The following is a 21027-nucleotide window of genomic DNA, read 5'->3' as shown; positions in this document are numbered from 1 at the left end:
ACATCCAATCATTAAAGCTGTGACTGCGAAATGAAACTGAGCCAGTGGGGTTCATTGAAGAGGCCCAGGATCAGAAGAGATGCTGATCCTGACTGTCGAGAAAAACCAGACAGTGGACGCCGTTACCGCGAACAGGACAGGCACCCGGCAACACTCGTGGCATCAGCGTACCTGCGCCTTTTTTTTTTTTTTTTCTTGTGCGAGCTTCCTGCTGAGCTTGCGGTTCGTCCCTGGATATCAAGCAAGCCGCTGTTCGCGAACAACCTTCGAGTCATGCACCGACACCCGCAAAAAAGCCAAAACAAGCCTCGTGAAAGATAAATTACTAGCGCTGTCGATCCTCCACTGCAAACAGCACAAATAGGCTTGGCACGGGATCCACCTGTGCTTCGGCCCCTGTCGATGACATCATGCGGCGCGGGTGACCGGACAACACGACAACTTCCAGGTTCACGCAGCCTGTGAAGTTCAGATGACAGCGTTCTGAGAACTTGAATGCGCGGCGGGCCCCGGGTTCCGGTGCAAGTCAATGCTTGGAGGAGGGACGGCTGGGCGGGCTTCAGCAGGATCGATGATGGCTCCTGAAGCCTTAGCCATCTTGTCTTTCCTTTGAACCGTTGTTGAAGGAATAGTATGGTGCTCACTCCAGTCCTCCACACAAGTCCGCCCTCCAAGAATCCCTTGGCGAGCTTGAGTGACTTCTTGATCGGTTCAAGAACAGCCATTTTGTGGGGTTAGACTTGGCTTCCCGGAGTCGAAGAAGTTTAGAAATTCCCCGCCAAAGGGCAAAAGCCCTCATACTGTGAGCCTGCCAGACTGAAGAGCGATTTCTTCGAAGCTCAAGAATAATCGGTTGCCGAAAACAAATGTTCTGAGATGAGAGCTATCCTTGTCTGCCGTTGCCACGGGTTGAATTTCACCACGCAGAGATCCACAGTATCCCTGCAAACAGCACTGCTCCAGCCCTTTGTGTGACGGAGTCGCCGCTTCTCTCCTCAGGAACACCATTCAAATCAGTATCAGCAGAGCATTTACCTGGGAAAGTGTTGAACTTGCGGCTCCCGGGAAAAAAGGCCTCCTGTGTACGGAGTACCGGCAAGAGATCATTGAGCCCCCTGGTGTTTCAATACTGCAATCTCGGTGATTTCATGTAGTTCTACTCCGTACCGCACCACACTTTGACACTCCCGGAGCCCCAGCATCTCTGTGGGGAAGATCCCAAGCAAATCGCAAAGAACCCTGATGCGAAACACTCATGTTCATTGGCCGTGCGATATGAATTCTCGCAGCCCTCCATGCATTTCTCCGGGTCCCACAGATACAGTCCCGCCTCCTCCAATTGTTCTTTGTCTCTTCCCCAGCATTGAAGCTGCAAAACGCACGGAAGAGAAGCTAGAGGCAAACCAAAAGTGATAGTCACGAAGTGATGCAGGAGATCTCTTTTTTAAATAAAAGTCTATCTGGGGCGGAGGTTAACAGAGTTCTGGTCGGTGGTGCCCATGGTACGCAGGGGCCTGTCATAAAATGCTTTCGTATAAGAACACCCTGCTCCCCGGTTCTCTTTAGCATTCACTCGTGTTTCTTTCTTTTTTCCCCCCGTGCTAGCATTTTTGCTGAAAGGGTGGTTACTCGGATGATAGTTTTTTTGAGCCATCTTCTGAAGCAAGGCAAGAAAGGACAAACAGATTCAGACTTCAGAGGACCTTGGGGGTCAAGACTCCTTCGAGATGGCAGACCAGGATAAAGTCTCCCCAATCGAGACAGACCCCAAAGTGATGGAAGACAAGAGAGTTGCCGAAGTAGCGGAAAGGTCAGGATTCCTCCGAAGTTGAGATTTTATTTTCCCAAGCCTGCTGACTCCTAGAATCAGTGATAGTTCCTACCGAGATGCTGAGCATGACGATGATGAAAAGATTGATTTAAACAGCAATATCTCTGGAAGGTATGTTTTACTCTGAGAAAAGATCCAAGTGCGGATGTAGTCGTGATGATTAACCCACTTGTCTAGAATCAAGAACCCTTTGGCCCACATCCCAAAGGCTAGATTACTCCAGGACGTCGAGGAATTCGCTAATAGGCACGAGCTCGGCCACATTACGGCCACCCTTCAAAGAGGCGCATTGGTGGCCAAGGACCCAGCAAACTTCGAAACCGTTGAGGGTATCACCGATGACGAAGTGCATGCGATACGCGATGAAGTCCTTCATAAATGGCGCCAACCTCGACCGCTCTACTTCACAATTATTCTCTGTTCGATCGGAGCAGCTGTGCAGTAAGCTAGTTTGGATTAACCAGGTTCCGGCAAATGCACGTCTAATAGCCATTAGGGGATGGGATCAAACCGGATCGAACGGAGCTAATCTGTCATTCCCGGATGCCTTCGGCATTAGCGACAAGGAGGGCACTCCGAACGCGGATGTGCATCAATGGCTCGTAGGGCTGGTCAATGCGTGCGTTTAATCTAGGTTCAAATCAGTGCATGTATTGGGTTAACCTTTTTTCTAGTGGCCCTTATATTGGCTCCGCGTTCTTGTAAGGCCTTTGCTTGAATCGCTTGCACCACCACGTCTAACGATCTTATAGGGGCTGCTGGCTTTCGGACCCTTTTAACCACTACTTCGGACGGCGCGGCGCAATCTTTATCTCGGCTATATTCTGCGTGCTCCCACCGATTGGATCTGCTTTATCACAGAATTGGGAGCAGCTTCTAATCACTCGTTTGCTACTCGGGATCGGAATGGGCGCAAAAGCCTCAACTGTCCCAATCTTTTGCGCGGAAAACACGCCAGCAGCTGTCCGAGGAGGTTTGGTTATGAGTTGGCAACTGTAAGTAGCTCTTCGCCAACTTGACGCCGCCACAAGTGCTGATATTGCAAACAGCTGGACTGCGTTTGGTATTTTCTTGGGATTTTGTGCAAATCTCGCAGTGAAAGACACCGGTGATATTTCATGGAGACTGCAGTTGGGCTCCGCTTTCATTCCTGCAGTTCCACTGCTGCTAGGTGTGTACTTTTGTCCAGAATCCCCTCGTTGGTATATAAAGAAAGGGAAGATAGCGAAGGCATACCAATCGTTACTCCGACTTCGAAACCACGAAATTCAGGCCGCTCGTGACCTCTATTACATGTATGCTCAGATTCAAGTGGAGTCACAAATTATTGGAGAGAGCAATTATGTTACTCGTTTCATTCAGCTCTTCACAATTCCTAGAGTTCGCCGTGCAACTCTCGCTTCTTTCACGGTTATGATCGCGCAACAGATGTGTGGTATAAACATAATGGCGTTCTATTCGTCGACGATCTTCGAAGAAGCGGGAGCTTCTGTCACGGGCGCTCTTTTCGCATCGTGGGGCTTTGGTCTGGTAAATTTTCTCTTCGCATTTCCGGCAATCTGGACAATTGACACGTATGGGCGGCGCGCGCTGTTGCTCTTCACATTCCCGCAAATGGCCTGGACACTTTTAGCTGGAGGGTTCGCGTTTTATATTCCAGAAAATACCACAGCCCATCTCGCCGTTATTGCGTTCTTCGTTTTCTTGTTTGCGGCGTTTTATTCGCCAGGCGAAGGACCTGTTCCCTTTACCTACTCTGCGGAGGTTTTCCCACTATCCCATCGTGGTAAGTCCCGAGAAGCTTCGAAAATAATGTTTTTGCGCCCGTTGCGGTAAGCTGATGATTTTTGACAGAGGTTGGAATGGCATGGGCTGTTGCCACCTGTCTATTTTGGGCAGCTGTACTTTCCATTACTTTCCCCCGTATGCTCAGGGCAATGACACCAACCGGTGCGTTCGGGTTCTATGCGTAAGTTCCCCAGTCATATTTTGAGTGCCGGTCTTTGTCCTGACACTGTCACAGAGCTCTGAATGTGACTGCACTTATCATGATCTTCATGTGGGTTCCCGAGACAAAACAGAGAACATTAGAAGAGTTGGACTACATCTTTGCGGTTCCAACTTGGAGACACGTTCGTTATCAAGTCTTTGAGGTGCTTCCATGGTGGTTCAAACGATACATCCTCCGTAAGAAAGATGCCCATCTCGAACCATTGTACAAACTGGATCATGTCGGACGAAAGGACGAAAAGGAGAGCTCCAACTCCAAGCCCCTTGGATTCTTGCGTCGTTTCAAGAAGTGAGGAGCATGGGTAGTTAGAGCCATGATTAGGCGTAGGATCCCCTTCTCTTGCTGGTTCAGAGGATCCTTCAGGACGGCGGGATCACTCTTCGAGCCATTCCTTCAATCATTTCTAAGTTCTCGGTGTTCCTGTTGATCGAGTAGAACTTCATTGTCTATATTGAGATTGTTAGCTCGTGAATGAGATAAATTCTAAGCAAACCTGTGTCCATCCAAGTCTCATGCGCTGGCTTGATGCTGAACCATGGGACTGGAGTGCCCGCTGCATCATACGGTCTTTCAAAGCAGGAGGACCTTTGTTAGATCATGACGCGCCGGCCACCAATTAAGCATCGCCGTTGGACTCATCGAGCAAAAGATAGTGTGCAATGAAGTGCTTGTGGTCGAAGCGAGCCGCAAGTCACGATGGACTGAAGTTGCCGTCTGATGGAGTCACTCTGATCCGACCTGATCACGTGAGCGGGCGAGCCTTTCACCGGGTCTCTCCACATCATGAAGCCAAACAATTGTCTCCTCGACAGATGATCGTGTGCGGTGTCTGCACGTTGAAGAGCAAGGCTACTCCCTGATCATGAACCGGATATCCATTAAACTGCTATAATTACTTGCTTCAGCGGATTATTTCTGTCTTGCAACTCCAATCCCCCCCCTCCACTACAGCTCCTGTTTCTATGGAAGATCACAACCCTTGTCACTCTGAGCTTCCAGGAAGCTCCTTGTGACGTTTGATCAAATCACGTTATTTACACGCTCTTTCTAATAACATACATCTTCCCTTGCTGATTGTCCTTGGTGGGCTTTGATGTGCTAGCTGCAGGAGCGCCGGAAGTCTTGTCAATATCCGGTCTGTGGCGATCTTGGGGCCAACGAATCCTGTGTTATTGACAACAAAAACAGAATATACCTACCGACTAGTAGTTACTTTTGGTTTCTTTTCAGCCTGATCAATAGCTATCTACAGTTAATCATGCCTTGCTTTAAGGGTCTGGCGGTTAGCATCCATACGCCGAGCGGGCCGCTCTCGGAATACTCGATTCAGCGCCAATCGAGGACCTCCCGCATTGCGTGCTACATCCCCGTTCCCCCGCCTAAGATGCCCGATTCGTCGAGCGGGAAGCCCGAACAGTCCACCTTTGCGATATCCATCACGCTCCTCACACCTGGTATGAAAGTGCCTTATTCCACCCCGAAAGCTACACCGGATAATCCGCACCCAAAGCCCAAGACGGTGGGCGGGATTCCTGGCCAGCTAGTTACATCTGCGTCTATTAACCCATACCAACCTTTAACGACCTCCCCAAATGAAACGATTGCGGCTTATATATATTTCGATGGAAGGCAAAAGGAGGAAGTGGCTACATTGTTACGGAGGGGTGAGGAAACTTGGGTCAATTCAAGATGGGTGGGAATACCACAGTCTGAGGGTGGTGGCCTTGCGGAAAGAGAATTTCTCTTCCGTGAGGTTGGATTGGAAAGATGGCTGAACGGGTTGGACCTGGAAGGCACCGATTCCGCCGAGAAAATCGAACGACGGCGGCAGAAAATGGAAAAACGGAGGAGAAAGAAGGAGCTTAGAGACGCAGCTCGTCGACAAGGTGGTCTTGGCGGTGAAGCAGGCATAGGAATGGATTTGGATGAGAAGAAGCCTAAACGAGACCACGAGGTATTGAGATACGGGGCCGATACGAAATCTCCTGTTGAAAACCTTTCGGACGATGCAGAGATATACTCTTCCGATGATGATTCAGACGATGACCCAATCCCTGAAACCGCCGGACAAATCAAAGTGGCTTTATTCCGCGTTTTAGCATCCGGAGAGATTAAGCGTGGCGAATATTCACCGCAATTCGATGCACACGAAGACGATGAAGATGCCCAAGGGACAAATGGACGTGGCAACAATGGTGATGTTGACCACACCACTAGTTTTGCGAAGCCAAAGTCCTTGGATCCAAAATCTATAAGTACACAAACTGTCACTGGAATCGACCCAGCAGACAGGCCCTATGCTGTCTTTACATTTATGTACCGTGGCGAGCGTAAGTTCCTTTCGAGACTGGCTTGTCAGTTCCCATCTAATTCCTTGCTTCTAGGGCAATTACAGAAAATGGGTATTCTGAAATCGTCCAGACCCCAGGAAAAAGACACAGAAAAAGCGGCCAGACGAAAGTCAGGGCAAACCGATTTTTCGAAGATTGGTCCGCTCAAACCAGGTGGTGGAGCGGGCTTCTTAAATTTTCGGGATGGCGGGAGTCAGAAGAAACATAAGAATAAAGCGAAGAAGGGAAGCATAAGCGATATGGAGAGTGATGATGACGACGACGATTCTGGATCTATAATTGGCAAAGCGGAACAAGAAGAAAACAAAGAAGGAAACGTTCATCTATCTTCAGAAGACGCGAAATACCAAGGAGAGCTTACCGAAGGCCTTCGTCAAATAAAGGTACGTTCGCTGCTTTCTGTACATTTAATCATAGACTAACAAATTATCTCAGCTCAAACGACAACATTCTTCCGAACCTCTTTCGGATATTGGTAGCAACGCTGATGCGACTAGGCCGTCAAAATCAACGACACCAGCCTCTAGGTCTACACCCCCCGCGCCCACGAAACAAGACACCACGCCTCCAAACAATTTGATCGGCAAAGACCCAATCTTAAACTCCCTGGATGACAGCTTCGTCGGCAGCCCGCTCAAAAAGCAGCGGGCGAGCTTATCCGAGGCAGATAATCTTCTCCATCAGCGTTTAGGCTCAAGCGTACCGGCAGGTATACATGAAGCCATGGGCATGGAAGTCACTCCACAGGAAGGAAATAACGGTGCGGCTGCGTCCGAGATCCACATGGAAGCAGGCCGAAAGCCGTCAACCCTTGAAGAGGAGCAGTTATAAAATCAGAATGTATAGCTGATTTGAAATCCGGAGTCAGATCATATCTCTTGGGTTGCTTCCCTTGGCTGTTCTGAAAATTTATTCATCTTGAAGTCTGGTTGCTTTTCTTTTTTGAAAAGGATTCCTTGGTCACCGCTGAGATTTGTTTTGGGAGAATTAAATAGGCCTGTGCCTTTTTCTTCGTCTGCAGTACCTTTCTGATATTCAAATGGCACATATCCCAATGACGAATTCATGCTCTTGTTTCTGCTTTTATCTGTTGGGTAGTTTGCTTCAATTCTAGATAGGAGCATACCCATTTTGCTCTTTTTGTTTGTGATTTGGACTTGAGCTTGATAGGAGTAGCGCTGTCTAGAAGAAATAGCTGTTGCTTGTGTACGTCGTAATTATCACAATGCCACTTGACCTTGTTACGGCTCATAGTTTCTCTATTAATACCCAGTATCGAATTAAACCGCCGCAATTTCAGGATCAAAAAAGGAACTTTGCTTTCAATTTATTCCCCGAAACACCCGGTCTCTATAGAACTTCATCTCTTCGATACTCTCCAGGATGTCATCTTTGGCCAGATGCGCACCCTTCTTGGCCGGCGCATTTCGCAACGTTTCATCTCCAGCCCACCTCCTCACCGCTTCCTTCACACTGCTCACATCTAAAATCCGATAATGCAGCCAATCTACTACCTTTTTATACGGTTCTCGTGCCAGAAACGCCCGATCAGCATGTACGCTATTGCCCGCTAGCAATGCCGTACGGGGCTCTGGGACGTAGGTTTGTACGTATGCGAGAAGGGCTTCGGAGGCTTCGGACGGAGATGTTGTCGACGCAAGGACTGCAGCTGTGAGGCCCGAACGTCCGTGGGTTGAGATACACCAGGGGTTCATGGACGAGAGGATATGCTGGGGCTGGTGGATGGTAACGTGGAAACCGTCGGGTTCAAGGAGAGCGAGATCAGCGTCGGTGAGGAAGCAACTAATTTGGAGAATGTGGTCTGTTTCGGGGTCGAGGCCGGTCATCTGCGGAATCGGTCAGAGTCAGCTTGGGGTATAGAGAAACGAGTACGGAGTAAAGACAAGGGGAAAGTACTTCGCAGTCAATCCAAACAAGCGGATCCGTCGATCGTGTTAGCGCCATAGCTCTTGGTTTTCTATGGTATGTCCTGTGTTTGATTGCGAGATACTAACTACCTGGAAGCTTCAATGAAGAGCTCAAGTTGATATCGCTGGAGACTTTGAAGCCCCATCCAACCACGACCTGCCCCGCTCTCGACCCAACAGATTGACAAGCTATGAGCCTAGATAGATCGATTGCATTTCGCAGTTGAGACAGCCCTCGTAGGAGTTTGGTTGTCACGCCACGCAGATAAGCCCGCTGACATCGCTCTGCAGTTCGATGCAGCGCTGTTGTTGAGCTCTTGATGGTGTGCAGTTATGACGCAGTTTGCCCCGCCAGCCGGATTTGGACTAAACAAGCATTTTGCAGCAGCAGCAACAACAACGACATTCGACTGCCCCTCAGCATTCACCTTTCACTCTCTCTTCCTCTTCTTCTGCATCACATTGTTCTAAATTTGCTATTCAAATTGATCCTCGTCTGACCGTGATCCAATCATACGAAGCTATAGCTCTTCTAACTAGCGAAGATAGACTTATCAGACATTGCTTGAGCCCAATTGGAAGAAAAGAGAGCCGCCATGGGTGTCAAAAGTGTTCCAATTGCTCCATTTTCAGACCAAAAAGCTGGAACGTGAGTGCTCTCTATGCAGACTTGCCCGTTTTCGTCTTTACTAAGGACCCAAACACAGGTCTGGTCTGCGTAAAAGGGTCACAGTCTTTCAACAGTCCCACTATACAGAAGCATTCGTCACTAGTATTCTCAAGGCAATCCCGGAGGGTGCGGAGGGAGCTTTCCTCGTTATCGGCGGCGATGGGCGCTACTATAATACCGAAGTTATCCAGTTGATTGCACAGATTGGAGCGGCATATGGCGTCAAGAAGTTGCTTATTGGCCAAAACGGCATTCTGAGCACTCCTGCCGCTAGCCACGTTATCCGTAAGCGAAAGGCAACCGGGGGGATTCTCCTGACTGCAAGTCATAACCCTGGAGGTGAGCTGGTTTCCACCATTCTCCCTGATTCCGTATGTGTCAATTAATCCCGAAGGATTCCAGGTCCCAATGCCGACTTTGGTATCAAGTATAATCTATCCAACGGTGCTCCCGCGCCCGAAAGCGTGACAAATAAAATCTTCGAGGTTTCGAAATCCCTAACCGAATACAAGATTGTCAATTTGCCAAAGGTTGACCTGGCCAAAATTGGAACCGAGAAATATGAGGGTTTAGAGGTTGAGGTCATTGATTCGACTGCCGACTATGTGGCGATGATGAAGGAGATATTCGATTTCGACCTCATTCGCTCTTTCTTGAAAAGTCATGGCCAGTTCAAAATCCTTTTCGACGCCCTGCATGGGGTAACTGGCCCATACGGCAAAGCCATCTTTATCAAAGAGCTTGGGCTTCCGGAGGACTGTTGCCAGAACTGCGAGCCCAAGCCAGATTTCGGCGGTGGTCACCCCGATCCCAACCTGACTTATGCGCGCTCATTGGTTGAAAAGGTAGATAAGGATGGGATCCAATTCGGTGCTGCAAGCGATGGAGACGGCGACCGCAATATGATTTATGGTGCCAAAACTTTTGTGTCTCCAGGAGACAGCTTGGCTATAATTGCACACCATGCAAAACTTATTCCGTACTTCAAAAAACACGGGGTGCATGGACTTGCCCGTTCAATGCCCACGTCTGGTGCGGTTGACTTGGTTGCCAAAGCCCAAAACCTCAAGTGTTATGAAGTTCCAACTGGATGGAAATTCTTCTGCGCATTGATGGACACGAATAAAATGTCAATTTGCGGCGAAGAAAGTTTCGGTACGGGAAGTAACCATATCCGAGAAAAGGATGGCGTCTGGGCCATTGTGGCGTGGCTCAATATCATTGCTGGCGTTGGTCAAGCCAATCCAGAAAAGCCAGTGAGCATTGCAACGATCCAGAATGATTTCTGGAAGACCTATGGACGTACATTCTTCACTCGATACGATTATGAGAACGTTGAGAGCGCCGGAGCAAACAAGGTTATCGAAAATCTCAGAGAGCTAATCACCACGAAGAAGGACTCTTTCGTAGGCTCGACCATCTCTGGCCGTAAAGTCCTTGAAGCAGATGACTTTTCTTATACCGATCTGGATGGCAGTGTCAGCAAAAACCAGGGGATTTTCGTCAAGTTCGATGACGGCAGCCGCATCGTTGTCCGCCTTTCTGGAACTGGCAGCAGTGGCGCAACTATTCGCCTGTATGTTGAGCGTCATGAATCTGATGAGAAAGAACTCTCCAAGGATGCCCAGAATTATCTAAAAGAGAACATTGACCTCGCAATCAAATTGCTCAAGTTGAAGGAGTATGTTGGGAGAGAGGAACCCACCGTCAAAACCTGATCGGATAAGGCCAACCTGTTGGTTGCTCTTTCAAATAATCACAAGGCCAATTGATTGGCACTTACGAAGTACATGATTAGCATTTGTCCCATAGCACATCAATGAATAATTGCTAGAGTTGATTTGAGAATGTGTTTCCATGCTTGATTCCTCTGTCGTGAAATGCCCTTGGTTTTCGGGGTTCGGCTTTACAAAAACCCGCCAAGCTCTGTTTGGACTGTTTGTTTGCTTCATCCCCAAGTCGATATCACTATGAAGATACCGCCATCAAGCGTCAGTAGAAGCGAACTTCTCCCTCCACCACTCATCCCACCAGATCACCTTTACTTCTCGCCTCGCCTCTTCTGCCGCAAACACCATCGCATGACTCCGTATCACTTCCTCAAAAGTGACTCCCAAGAACTCGACCTGAGCTTTCTGCACGCTCCATCCGCCCGATTCCACCGCATGGACAGCTTTTACAAAAGCCCTGGTCAACCCATAATCTCCGCCGCCGTGGGACTCCTTTTCCTCCGGTGGTGGCTCGGCAATCTGCGTCGTCCGCGTCTGACCCGTGCTAAAAGTAGTGACCGTTATGGTTTTACTGTCGTAGGAAACCTCGCCTAATGTGCCGTACACGCGACCGCGACGCTCACACTGCTTCTCCGTGGGTGCGATCATGTGCAGAATTGCGGTCTTTGCGCCGAGGTTGCTAAACCGCGACGAATCTTTGCTCTCGTTCCATTGCATGGTGACGACTTGGTCGTCGCAGACGTCGTTGTCCGACTCCCAGACGCACCGACCGTACCAGGGACGGGAAGCGATTACATCGTCGGGAGTGCTTTGCGAGTCGTAATCCTCTGACAATGATTTGTAGAGCCGTTGTCTGGCGGCTTCCACCCCCGACGTTCGAACCACTTCTTCAATGTCGGGACAAACGATTTTTACCGGCCAGCCAGTGTGGCCCTGGCTGAGGCACATGTCGTCGTAGATTTTAACTGCATTGTACTGGCAACTCGTAGCGATAGGGCAAGAGAGACAGTTGGTCGCGTCACCTGCGGCGACAGGCTTGCGGCTTCGAGTAAACTGAGACAGCGCCCCCATTGATGAGATTGACTTGGGGAGATGATAAGGGTGGCCTGGCTCCGAGTCTGCAGGAGGCGAGCACAACAGCCAGAGGAGAAAGTCGATATCATGACAGCATTTTGTAAGGAGACTCCCATCCTTGCCTGCAGTCTCGCGCCGCCAGTTTCCTCGCACATAGCTGTGAGAAAAGTGCGACCATCCCACCGGTTCTGTATGTTCAATCGAGACGATATCTCCAATGGCGCGGTCCTGTAGAAGCAGCTTCCGAAGGTAGATGTTATGCGGGCTATACCGTAGCACATGTCCGATTGCAAATATCTTCTCCGGAACTGGCGACGCAGTCTTCATCGTCTCCCACACATCGATGCATTCGCCCAGCGACGGCGCCAGTGGCTTTTCGCACATGACATGCAGGTTCAAGGGGGCGATCGCTTTCAGAATCTCGACATGCATATCATCAAGCGTGCAGATGAACACTCCGTCAACTCCTGCGGCTGGAGCTCCATCTCCTCCCTCCTCACGGCGCGCCGTCTCCCATTCCAGCCAGTCTTTCCAGTCATTGAACTCCTGGCCCGGCGCGGGGCCTTGGGTACCCCAAATGTACTTTTTGCCAAATACCGCGCGACGATGTGGATCTGGCTCTGCGACTGCATGGATGACTGTTTCGGTGGCATTCGTCACGGCTCGAGCGTAGGCGTTGCCGCGTGAGCCAGCACCGATCACAAGGAACCTGAGTGTCCCTGGTGCTCGAGGGGTATTGGGACGGGGAGGCCGTGAATCAACAGATACCATGGTTCGTAGATTCCAATTCACTTGTGTGGTAAAATGAAGCTATTGTCATAGATGACAACTATGGGTTATAACCACACGCAGGAAAACCCCCAATATTAGGCCCCAGTTGTATGTAGTCATGAGAATGATAAGTGAGGCTGTGATGGAGTGGTTAGTCAAGCTAGTGCATCATGTGTCCGGCATTGCCTGGTGAGGCTGATGTAACTACAGCATACGGAGTAACTACACAGCTACATATGGAGGCCCATTTCCTCTTACGCTTGCATAGCTATATAGCATAGACCACAAAAGTTTAAAGTTAGCTGTTCCTTTGAGGTAAGCTGTTGTTTAGGCTGCCTTATGGACAATGCCGGAACTCGTGATCATGCAAGTAATACGGTTGCCTATGCTCGAACCTGGGGGCCTGATATAGGACGAGGAGAGATATTATTGTCGAGGAAAAGTATACATATTTACCATGCTATTAGTAAATTCGAAAATTGCTTTTGCAAGCCCCGGTTCTTGATGCACCGTTGCGAAATATGCCATCACTTGTCCGCACATACAAAAATTGACAAGGGAATTTTGAGCCCAGAAAGGAACAAGGCAATGCCACGAAACACCGCTGCTAGACATATTTAACTGCCGCCCAGCCACCACCACGCAAAAGGAAAGGAAATATAACGTGCAGACTCCTCGGATGCAGTCAGGACACGAAGGAAAAGTTATTAAACACTAGGGTATGCAGAATAAAGACACCAGCAATGCAAGACGATGCAAAACACCACCGCAATATGCATGTGAAGAGAAAAAAATATATTGAAAGACGCAAATGGATTGACAAAAAGAAAGACGACTTCACTTATGCCACTTTTTTGCTTTTGCAGCCTTGGCTCGGTTTGCGCCACCACCTTCTCGACGATGCCATGGGTCTTGAGGCAAGACCCAGCCTCGGATACGTTTTGCTTCTCTCCGTTCTCGCTGTTGGGGATCTGGAATCCATTTATCTTTTCCCTCTGCCAGGACTCGTTGGCGGGTCAGAGCACCTGGTCCGCCAACATTCAAATGCCAAGATGGCTGGCCTGGGAGGGGGACTGCCTTGGAGAGCATCAGTAGATAGTAGAGCGCTAGCGTTGCTGTGAAAGGCCCGGAAAGCCCGGATGAAGATCGAACTTGGTCTGGAGAAGCAGAGCGAGAGGAGCCGGAGTAGTCGGATGACTGGTAAGAATCCGATGAAAGGGTACGCTCAAGAGAGGATGCAGCGAGTGGATTGTAGGAAGCCGAGGATGTCTTAGTGGCGATTGGGGGTGCAAGCTCCAAGTATCCAAAGTAAGGGACATCATCTCCTTCGTCACAGCCAGCTCGAACACAGACAAGCTCAATCTCGGTCATGATAAAACCATACCGGCAGGAATGCTCACGCATACATTTTTGCAAGTGGGACAGGCCGTTGAGATACTCAACGCGGCGATGAGGCTGCTCATTACGCATTCCGGTATTCCAGCGATCAAAGCTTTTAACAAGGCCCACTACACGACCGCGTGGAGCGCCAGACGCAGTTGTTTCTGTATCAGTGGGGTAGTTTGCGAGAAAATGAGGTCCGTTTTCGTGGTCTGAAACTGCATCCGGCGCAGGGTAAAGAGTCATGCTGTCGTGGCCTTGGGAGACGCGGAGCGCAGCATTGACACGTGGAGCGTAGATATCGCGGATTAGATCTGCAAGAGCGAGCTCAGACTCCGGTGACAATCGGGATGAGGAGACGTTTGCCGGTGGCGTGAGGCTCTGGGGAATTTCAGTCGTGAGGAGCTTGGTGAAGTTTGGGATATCATTCAGAGTAGGGAGGGAGAACGATGACCATCGTCGTAGATTCCGCACATCCCACCAAAAATGCGTTTGATTGAGGCGAGACGGGTTATATGATACGTTTTGAACCAAATTTATTGCTTGAGTGGGGCCAGTGAGATACTCGACAAGGGTTGTGGAGGAAGAAGTATAGACAGGCGGGTCCTTGATGGTAACTTGAGTAGCATCGAATGCTTTGCGGGTATCGTCAGAGATAAAAAAAGGTCCTTTCGCGCTCGCATGTGATTGGCGGACAGGAGGCTCCTGCGGAAGGGGTAGGTAGCTTGGATATGTTGCTTCTGCCGTAGAGACGGGGTTTGTTGAACTACATTGGGGAACGTATTTGGGCAGCTGGCGGTAAGTCGGATAACCATAGCGGTTCAGCGTTGATTCATCAATACTGGACGCAGAAACATTGCGAGAGTGAGCAACCCGTTTGCGAGACCCTACTGGAGCCATTGCGATCGGAGATGTCAACCCTGGGCCATGATGAGCGCCGACAAACGAGGCAGTGGAAATCGGAGCAACTAGCATTGTGGGGTCGCCGGCTGCACGATATGTCGAGGGTCGACCGCTAGAATACGGAGTGAAGCCAGGGGGATTGAGCGTGCTCGATAGAGCCTTTCGGTGACGATGCGGTCCTCTATTTGAAGCTGGTTCATGGACAAGGTCCTGTGGACGAATCTTCGGCAAAAGGGTGCGACCATGCTGATAGTATGCAGGTGACCGGTTTGGGGTAGTATGGTTGGTGACAAATGATTCGGGCGAGGAATCAAGAGTGTATATAGAGGAGCCTGAGGTCGAACGACTGTGGACGGTGCTGGAGCTCTGCCTTGCCGGCAAGGCAGAGGGAGGAGTGATTGGCTCATAGTAAAACAAGTCTGAAGCCATTTGAACTAGAACCGCAAGGATGCTAAGGCAATGAAACAAAGACCACGGCGCCCTGGACTCGGTATGAAATGGGGCCCAGCAAAAGAAGAGTGTACAACACAAACAGGGGACACTGGATTAAGGAAGACCTGCTTCCGGGGCTCGAAGAAACCAAGTAAAGGAAACCGACAAAGGAAACCCGTGATTAGGCCCTTCTCAGAAGGGAGAATAATGACCAGTGAGAGAGAAGGAGAAACGAAATGCCTGACAACAAAAGGAAATAGAAAACTGGGAAGCACAAACCAGAGTTCAGGACGGACATGGAGGCCATTAAATCCTCGACAGCCTGACAGGCTTCACGTCGAGAGAAAGCGGTATCCCAAGGGAGCGCCATGGACATGGCTAACATGAAACACTTGGACCAGGTTGAAAAACCTTTTTGGGAGCGCGACCATCCCAGAGAGTTCCTCTTTTGGGCAAGCTTGAAGCTAGTCTTGTTTTCCACTGGGAGGAAACTTTTTCTGCAGAGCGTTTCCTACGCGCGCGCGGAATTGCTCGACGTGAATGGAGCGTCACGGCCGGAGAGCACCTCTCTGGCTCCGCTGAGTGGGACGAGCACTCGTTTGCGGGTTTCATAATTTTGTACCAACTGGGTGTTCCTTGCTAGGGTATATTTTTGGGTGCATGCTGCTATTTCTGGTTGGATATCACCGGCGGAAACTCCCCGGGCGCTTGCGCTGAAGGCATGCTTGAGGACCCCGACAGATCTTTTGGCCGGGCGGCTAGAGAAAAAAAGAATCGAACCTGGGCGTGGACGAGGGCCCCCTGGTTTAACCCAAGCGCCAGGAGAAGAGAAGAATGAATAGCGACTGTTTCGAGCTATTTTTGACTGCCATTGTGGGGGGTTGCAGGTGTTGCAGTTGGCGCTGGATGTCGATGGACGAGGTGATGTTCCGTCAGTGCGCTGACTGATCGACGCGGCGGTTAACGGGCGCACGCGTTTGGTGTGTTTGTCGGCGCCTCGGCCTCTGATTGGCTTGTGCGCCGGTTTTGACTCTGCAGCCACCAAGACGCTAGGCCATATACAGCTAGCGCAAGTATTGCTGAGTACTTGGCAATACACTAGTCCAAACCTAGCCTAGCGTGTACCGTGACGGCGCGTCGATAGATATGACTAATCACTCTCACCGCGCGCTCACCGACAATCTCGACGCGCCCGCCCGCCAGTGTCATCGCGCTGCTGTTCATCGCGATCCGCCGCCGTCGATTGGCTCTGGCATCACTAAAACTTGTTTCATCTTTGCCAGTCCCATAGAGAGTCTGCAGACCGCCTGGGGAGGAAGGACTGTGTCGGGAAGAGTTTTTTTGCTCGAGCTTGTTGAGAATGGCAAGAAACTTGATAGGATTCCGTGGATCGTTTCTGTTGAATTCCGTTAGATAGATACCTTTTTGAAGCCAAGTTTCCTTTTGCTGTTCTTTGCCGATGCAGTCTCTGTATGGGCTATTATACTTCCAGTGTCCCCTAGAAGTAATAGAGCAATTCAAAGACTCTACAGGGTAGAATCTGTGTATTTTCAGCAATTGCTACTCTGAATAAAACAAGGCATATTTTCCACTGGCATGCTCTTCTCTTGTTCACACAAGAAGTGTCTCTAAAAACTACAAAGTAGTAGGCTTGATACCCCTCCGTGGGAAGCTTAGCAACTCCCCAACATGCATCTCAAGTGAGCCTGTGCAAGGTGACTCATAGTCTGCGCAACAAGGTTGGTCCTCTACTCTCTCACTTCTCAGAGCTCGCAAATACACCATTCATCAAATTCCCCCGTTGCTGCAACATCATGGCTGAACAGACATCCACCCCCATATCAATCAGATATGCCACTGAATCAGAACTCCCAGCCCTCGCCCGCCTGGAACTCCTCGCCTTCCCATCCTCCAGATATCTCTCCAACACCTTCCCCAATGCCGACCAGCAGGCCCTGCAGAACTACAAGTCCATCGTCCTCTGCACGCCATTCTCAAACCCTCGCGCCCATTTCCTCGTCGCCATAGACCCGGCCACGGACCAGATTGTCGCATATTCCTGCTGGTCAATCCCCACAAGCTACCAATACGGCGACCCGGCGCGAACAGTGATATCAAGCGAAGCCGAGGAAAAGGCTGCCAATTCCTTTCAATATTCCCCCGAGGGTATGAACATGGACATTCACAACATGTTCATATCAACCCTTGAAGCAAAGAAGCAGTTTCATACGAATGAACATGATATAAGTATGTTTATTGTCCCCCCCCTTTTTCCCAATATTTGCTCTAGCATAGCACTAAATCCAATCTCAGTCCTGAACATGCTCTGCGTTTTGCCTGATTATCAAGGAAAGGGGATCGGGAGGCAGTTTCTCAAGTGGGGCATGGACAAGGCGGACGAACTGGGAGCGAGGATTTATCTCGAATCTACGCCGGCAGGCTACCCTGTGTACTTGAAGTACGGATGGGACCTTGTCGAGGAGTGTGTCATCGACTATACACGATTTGGCGGTGCCGGGAGCCAGACCTTTCTGCTAATGATAAGAAACCCGCGAGCTTCAGCGACTTAATACCCCGTGCGTGATGTCTAGCTAGTTAATTGGCCATTATTTTGTTTGATTCAGCGTAGAAAATATTGGTGGTAAACTAATTATGTCTCGAAGCCTGATTCTACTACCGAGGGCATCATGGAAATTAAAAAAAATATTATCATAATAAAAGTAAGGCCATTATTAAATCCTTCCCAGCGTGAAATCATGAAATAGTCTACCTTCCCACGAGTCTATATGCTCAAGCCTCTACCCGGCTAACGCAATGACCTATTTTGTGGCGCGACGAAGAAAAGCAAGCGAAAAAGGGCGTCAGGCGCTGTAATCACCGAACAAGTACCAAAATTGGCACGGCATGCTGCAAGGCGCTTAAGCCTTGATCGCGTATTCTCTGCGATACATATCATCGACTTTGGTAAGGTAATAAGTTCCTGGGAATAGGTCCTCGGGGCTGCCAATAGGAAGTGAAATCCTTTTTCAAGTGCGCCTTCTCACGCAAGAGACACATCTATGGTTGGAAAATGTTAGCTTGGTTCGTACAAAACTCGGATGGAACACAAAGGCTTACATCGTCGAAAACCTGTGGTGAGACAACTCGTCTAGCATCCAGACGCTTTTGCAGGTCGAGCTTCTCAACAATATTGGAAACATCGCCAACGATCTTCAAGCTAAACATGGAGCTAGCCAAACCACTTCCATAGCTAAAAACGCCGACGCGCTTCGGCTTCGTAGCATCGAAAGCAACGTTGGACAACAAACTAACCAAACCTCCATAAACACTCGCACAGTACATGTTACCACACAAGGTGGCAACCTGGATAGATGGCTGAACTTTCTCAGCAAAGCGCTTCTTAGTAAGCGCCATGAAGGTTTTCTCAACCGTTTTATCAGAGAGAGATTTATCGTAATCAAGATCGAGAATTTCAGCGGGAACTTCTGCAAAAGCCGGGTGGCTCGGGTTGGCGAGGTAATCATTGTAAAGTAGGCGCCCATAGGACTTGGAGACAAGCTTGCAAGTCGGCGCATGGAAAAGGATGTGGTCAAAACGGTCAAGAGGAGTTTTCGATTCGTCGGTGGAGATTTCGCCATTTTGCGCAGGGCTCAGAGCCTTCTCTCTAGCATTGTATGCTTTATAGCAAGCATCGACGGCTTGGGTATAACATTTAATAGAAAAATGGCCATCGACATATGGGTATTCACTGGTTAAGTCTGGCTTGTAAAAATCGTAAGCATGGGTGATGTAACTGCCTCGTAGTCCGCTCTCGATAACCATTGGGGCGTTGGGGCCGATGAGCATAGCAACACAGCCGGCTCCGCCAGTGGGACGGGCATTGCCTTTCTTGTAGAGCGCAATGTCTCCTGTAACGACAATAGCGTCTCTTCCGTCCCATGCAGAAGATTCAACCCAATTGATAGAGTTGAAGAGGGCATTAGTGCCACCATAGCAAGCATTCACGGTATCAACACCCTCGACGTTTGTATTTCCAGCCGGAGCAAACAACTGCATTAAGACTGATTTCACAGACTTGGATTTGTCAAGAATGGTTTCCGTGCCTACTTCGAGGCGACCGATGGACGTTGGATCAATGTTGTACTTGCGTAGAAGTGAGGAAAGAGTTGTAAGGGCCATCGAGTAGATATCTTTTGCGCCACATCAGCCACATTGCTCTTCGAGATGTGCAAAGCAAAAATATCTGAAGTGGATTACCTTCTCTATCGTCACAGAAGCTCATTTTGGTTTGGCCCAGGCCAATGGTGTACTTCCCCTGGCTAACGCCATCGAACTTTTCGAGCTCGGCTTGGTCGACGCACTACAATAGGTTAGCATCAGGCAGAGCTTTTCTACCCAAATCCAATCTCACTTGGCTTGGAAAATAGACCTCAAGGGCCTTGATTCCGATGTTCTGGGGACGAGAGGACATGGCGGCAGAGAGTCGTAACTTCGAATCAGGAACAGCAAAAGTATTACGATTTAAGAGCGAAAGTGAAAGATTGGAGATATCCTATCGATTCTGCAATATAGTAATAGAACCAGAGTCAGTACAGGGTCTTAGAACAGCGAGATTCTTCTTGTGATGCTGGAGGTGACCGCACACACGACTTGAGAAAAAAGGGGCTGCCAAAGCCTGAAGCTATGCCACACTCACCAATAACCGCTGTACGAGAACCGGACAAAGGCTCGGAATTGATATTGCCAAAGAAGGATCAAGAATGACTGAAGAGTATTTGCGTAGATGAGGGGGACCGTGATGCAAGATTGCGGGCTGACCCTTTCCTTTAAATTTCCGCCTCTGCACCTTTTGCTCGCAGACAACAAATCCACTCAACCACCCGGTTTGGGTTTGCGCTAAGCAGAAGCCAAGGGGCACGCTAGGCTGTTGCCGGTTAGACTTCTTTTCGTGCGATAAAGTCCTGAATGCGGTTTTTCGCAGCGTTGAAGGGCGCTACAATGGGATAGTGTGCACTGCTAAGATATCATCTGGAGCGAAGCTTGTTGACATTGATATGCATTTCTTCGCACTGCTCATAGCCTTGGTTTTGGCCTTTTGAGCCCTTTCCTACCGAAGATTATCCATGCAAAATCACCTTTCATCGGGTAGCAATCTGATAAGAGATCACTTTTGCCCAAACTTTGGTATTATTGAAATATGTGACAGTAATCTTTTCCCCGGAGCTTGCTCAGCCCAATAATTATGGTATTTTTCACTCACTCGGTGAAATTCCCTTACAGGTCTAGGAACATTGGGGGCTTGGCAACCGAAATTTTCTGTTTCATCTGATAACGGAACAGAGCTCTCTTGCTCCGCACAGACTCCGGAGCTCTGAATGGAATCCTGCTGCCTTGAGCTCAAGCAATAGTCTCAGATGAAGCTTAAATATCCAGTCGTCAGCTGTCAGGCGCAGCAAGTAGGAGGCGGGGCAACATCCTGAGTTACAGAGCCCTTTCTCCGCGTAGATGCATTCCCACTTTCCCATGCAAAGCAGAAACCGGTGCACATGCGATTTGGCCAGCTGCGTGGCACCAGTTCGATACAGCTCATCCATGTCTAATTATTGCAGGTTGCATTGCCAGTTGCACCGAGTATATAGCGGGGAACGGCGCGGGACAAAGGCGGATTTGTCACTAGTTGTCTTGATAGCATCAATAATTTTCTGTCACTGTTTACCCAACCTCCAGACTCGTGCTCACTCCCAACTGTGAAGAGTCCAGCTCAATCCCTGTTGAATGATACCCCAACGATTCCATTCTCTTGATGCTGCAGACCAGGGGTGAGATTCAAGCCACTCCCTATCCGGAATAACATTTTACCGGATAGCCGCCAAAATGGATGCCAAGAGTAATGGCTGCGCCACACTGCCCCCACGATTACGTACAGCAGCTCCGGTTACTAAGCAA

The 21027-nt window shown here is 49.5% G+C and overlaps 9 protein-coding genes across 9 annotated transcripts; 4 read left to right on the top strand and 5 right to left on the bottom strand.

The window, feature by feature from the left end:
- Positions 1 to 122: 122 nt before the first annotated feature.
- Positions 123 to 725, bottom strand: UREG_07408 (uncharacterized protein; the record flags this gene model as incomplete). Its single annotated transcript, XM_002582589.1, has 1 exon — positions 123 to 725. One exon carries the CDS (start codon positions 723 to 725, stop codon positions 123 to 125), a length of 603 nt encoding a protein of 200 aa, XP_002582635.1.
- A 1002-nt stretch (positions 726 to 1727) lies between these two features.
- On the top strand, positions 1728 to 4134 carry UREG_07407 (uncharacterized protein; the record flags this gene model as incomplete). The annotated part of the gene is made up of 8 exons (XM_002582588.1): positions 1728 to 1810; positions 1877 to 1942; positions 2009 to 2272; positions 2328 to 2450; positions 2584 to 2826; positions 2881 to 3617; positions 3686 to 3800; positions 3855 to 4134. The coding sequence occupies 8 exons, from the start codon at positions 1728 to 1730 to the stop codon at positions 4132 to 4134; spliced, it is 1911 nt and encodes a 636-aa protein (XP_002582634.1).
- A 966-nt stretch (positions 4135 to 5100) lies between these two features.
- Positions 5101 to 7024, top strand: UREG_07406 (uncharacterized protein; the record flags this gene model as incomplete). The annotated part of the gene is made up of 3 exons (XM_002582587.1): positions 5101 to 6172; positions 6227 to 6576; positions 6629 to 7024. The coding sequence occupies 3 exons, from the start codon at positions 5101 to 5103 to the stop codon at positions 7022 to 7024; spliced, it is 1818 nt and encodes a 605-aa protein (XP_002582633.1).
- Positions 7025 to 7515: 491 nt separating this feature from the next.
- Positions 7516 to 8040, bottom strand: UREG_07405 (uncharacterized protein; the record flags this gene model as incomplete). The annotated part of the gene is made up of 1 exon (XM_002582586.1): positions 7516 to 8040. One exon carries the CDS (start codon positions 8038 to 8040, stop codon positions 7516 to 7518), a length of 525 nt encoding a protein of 174 aa, XP_002582632.1.
- Positions 8041 to 8717: 677 nt separating this feature from the next.
- Positions 8718 to 10509, top strand: UREG_07404 (phosphoglucomutase; the record flags this gene model as incomplete). Its single annotated transcript, XM_002582585.1, has 3 exons — positions 8718 to 8770; positions 8829 to 9130; positions 9194 to 10509. The coding sequence occupies 3 exons, from the start codon at positions 8718 to 8720 to the stop codon at positions 10507 to 10509; spliced, it is 1671 nt and encodes a 556-aa protein (XP_002582631.1).
- A 267-nt stretch (positions 10510 to 10776) lies between these two features.
- Positions 10777 to 12366, bottom strand: UREG_07403 (uncharacterized protein; the record flags this gene model as incomplete). The annotated part of the gene is made up of 1 exon (XM_002582584.1): positions 10777 to 12366. The coding sequence occupies one exon, from the start codon at positions 12364 to 12366 to the stop codon at positions 10777 to 10779; it is 1590 nt and encodes a 529-aa protein (XP_002582630.1).
- An 837-nt stretch (positions 12367 to 13203) lies between these two features.
- UREG_07402 (uncharacterized protein) lies at positions 13204 to 15457 on the bottom strand (the record flags this gene model as incomplete). Its single annotated transcript, XM_002582583.1, has 2 exons — positions 13204 to 15083; positions 15361 to 15457. The coding sequence occupies 2 exons, from the start codon at positions 15455 to 15457 to the stop codon at positions 13204 to 13206; spliced, it is 1977 nt and encodes a 658-aa protein (XP_002582629.1).
- Positions 15458 to 16895: 1438 nt separating this feature from the next.
- On the top strand, positions 16896 to 17651 carry UREG_07401 (uncharacterized protein; the record flags this gene model as incomplete). The annotated part of the gene is made up of 2 exons (XM_002582582.1): positions 16896 to 17328; positions 17395 to 17651. 2 exons carry the CDS (start codon positions 16896 to 16898, stop codon positions 17649 to 17651), a joined length of 690 nt encoding a protein of 229 aa, XP_002582628.1.
- A 382-nt stretch (positions 17652 to 18033) lies between these two features.
- On the bottom strand, positions 18034 to 19552 carry UREG_07400 (hydroxymethylglutaryl-CoA synthase; the record flags this gene model as incomplete). The annotated part of the gene is made up of 4 exons (XM_002582581.1): positions 18034 to 18138; positions 18199 to 19271; positions 19339 to 19441; positions 19493 to 19552. The coding sequence occupies 4 exons, from the start codon at positions 19550 to 19552 to the stop codon at positions 18034 to 18036; spliced, it is 1341 nt and encodes a 446-aa protein (XP_002582627.1).
- Positions 19553 to 21027: the final 1475 nt, after the last annotated feature.

Source organism: Uncinocarpus reesii, genomic scaffold (genome assembly GCF_000003515.1).
Source record: "Uncinocarpus reesii 1704 scaffold_5 genomic scaffold, whole genome shotgun sequence".
NCBI classification, from domain to species: Eukaryota; Fungi; Ascomycota; class Eurotiomycetes; order Onygenales; family Onygenaceae; genus Uncinocarpus; species Uncinocarpus reesii.
This window is presented reverse-complemented; position numbering and strand designations above follow the sequence as displayed.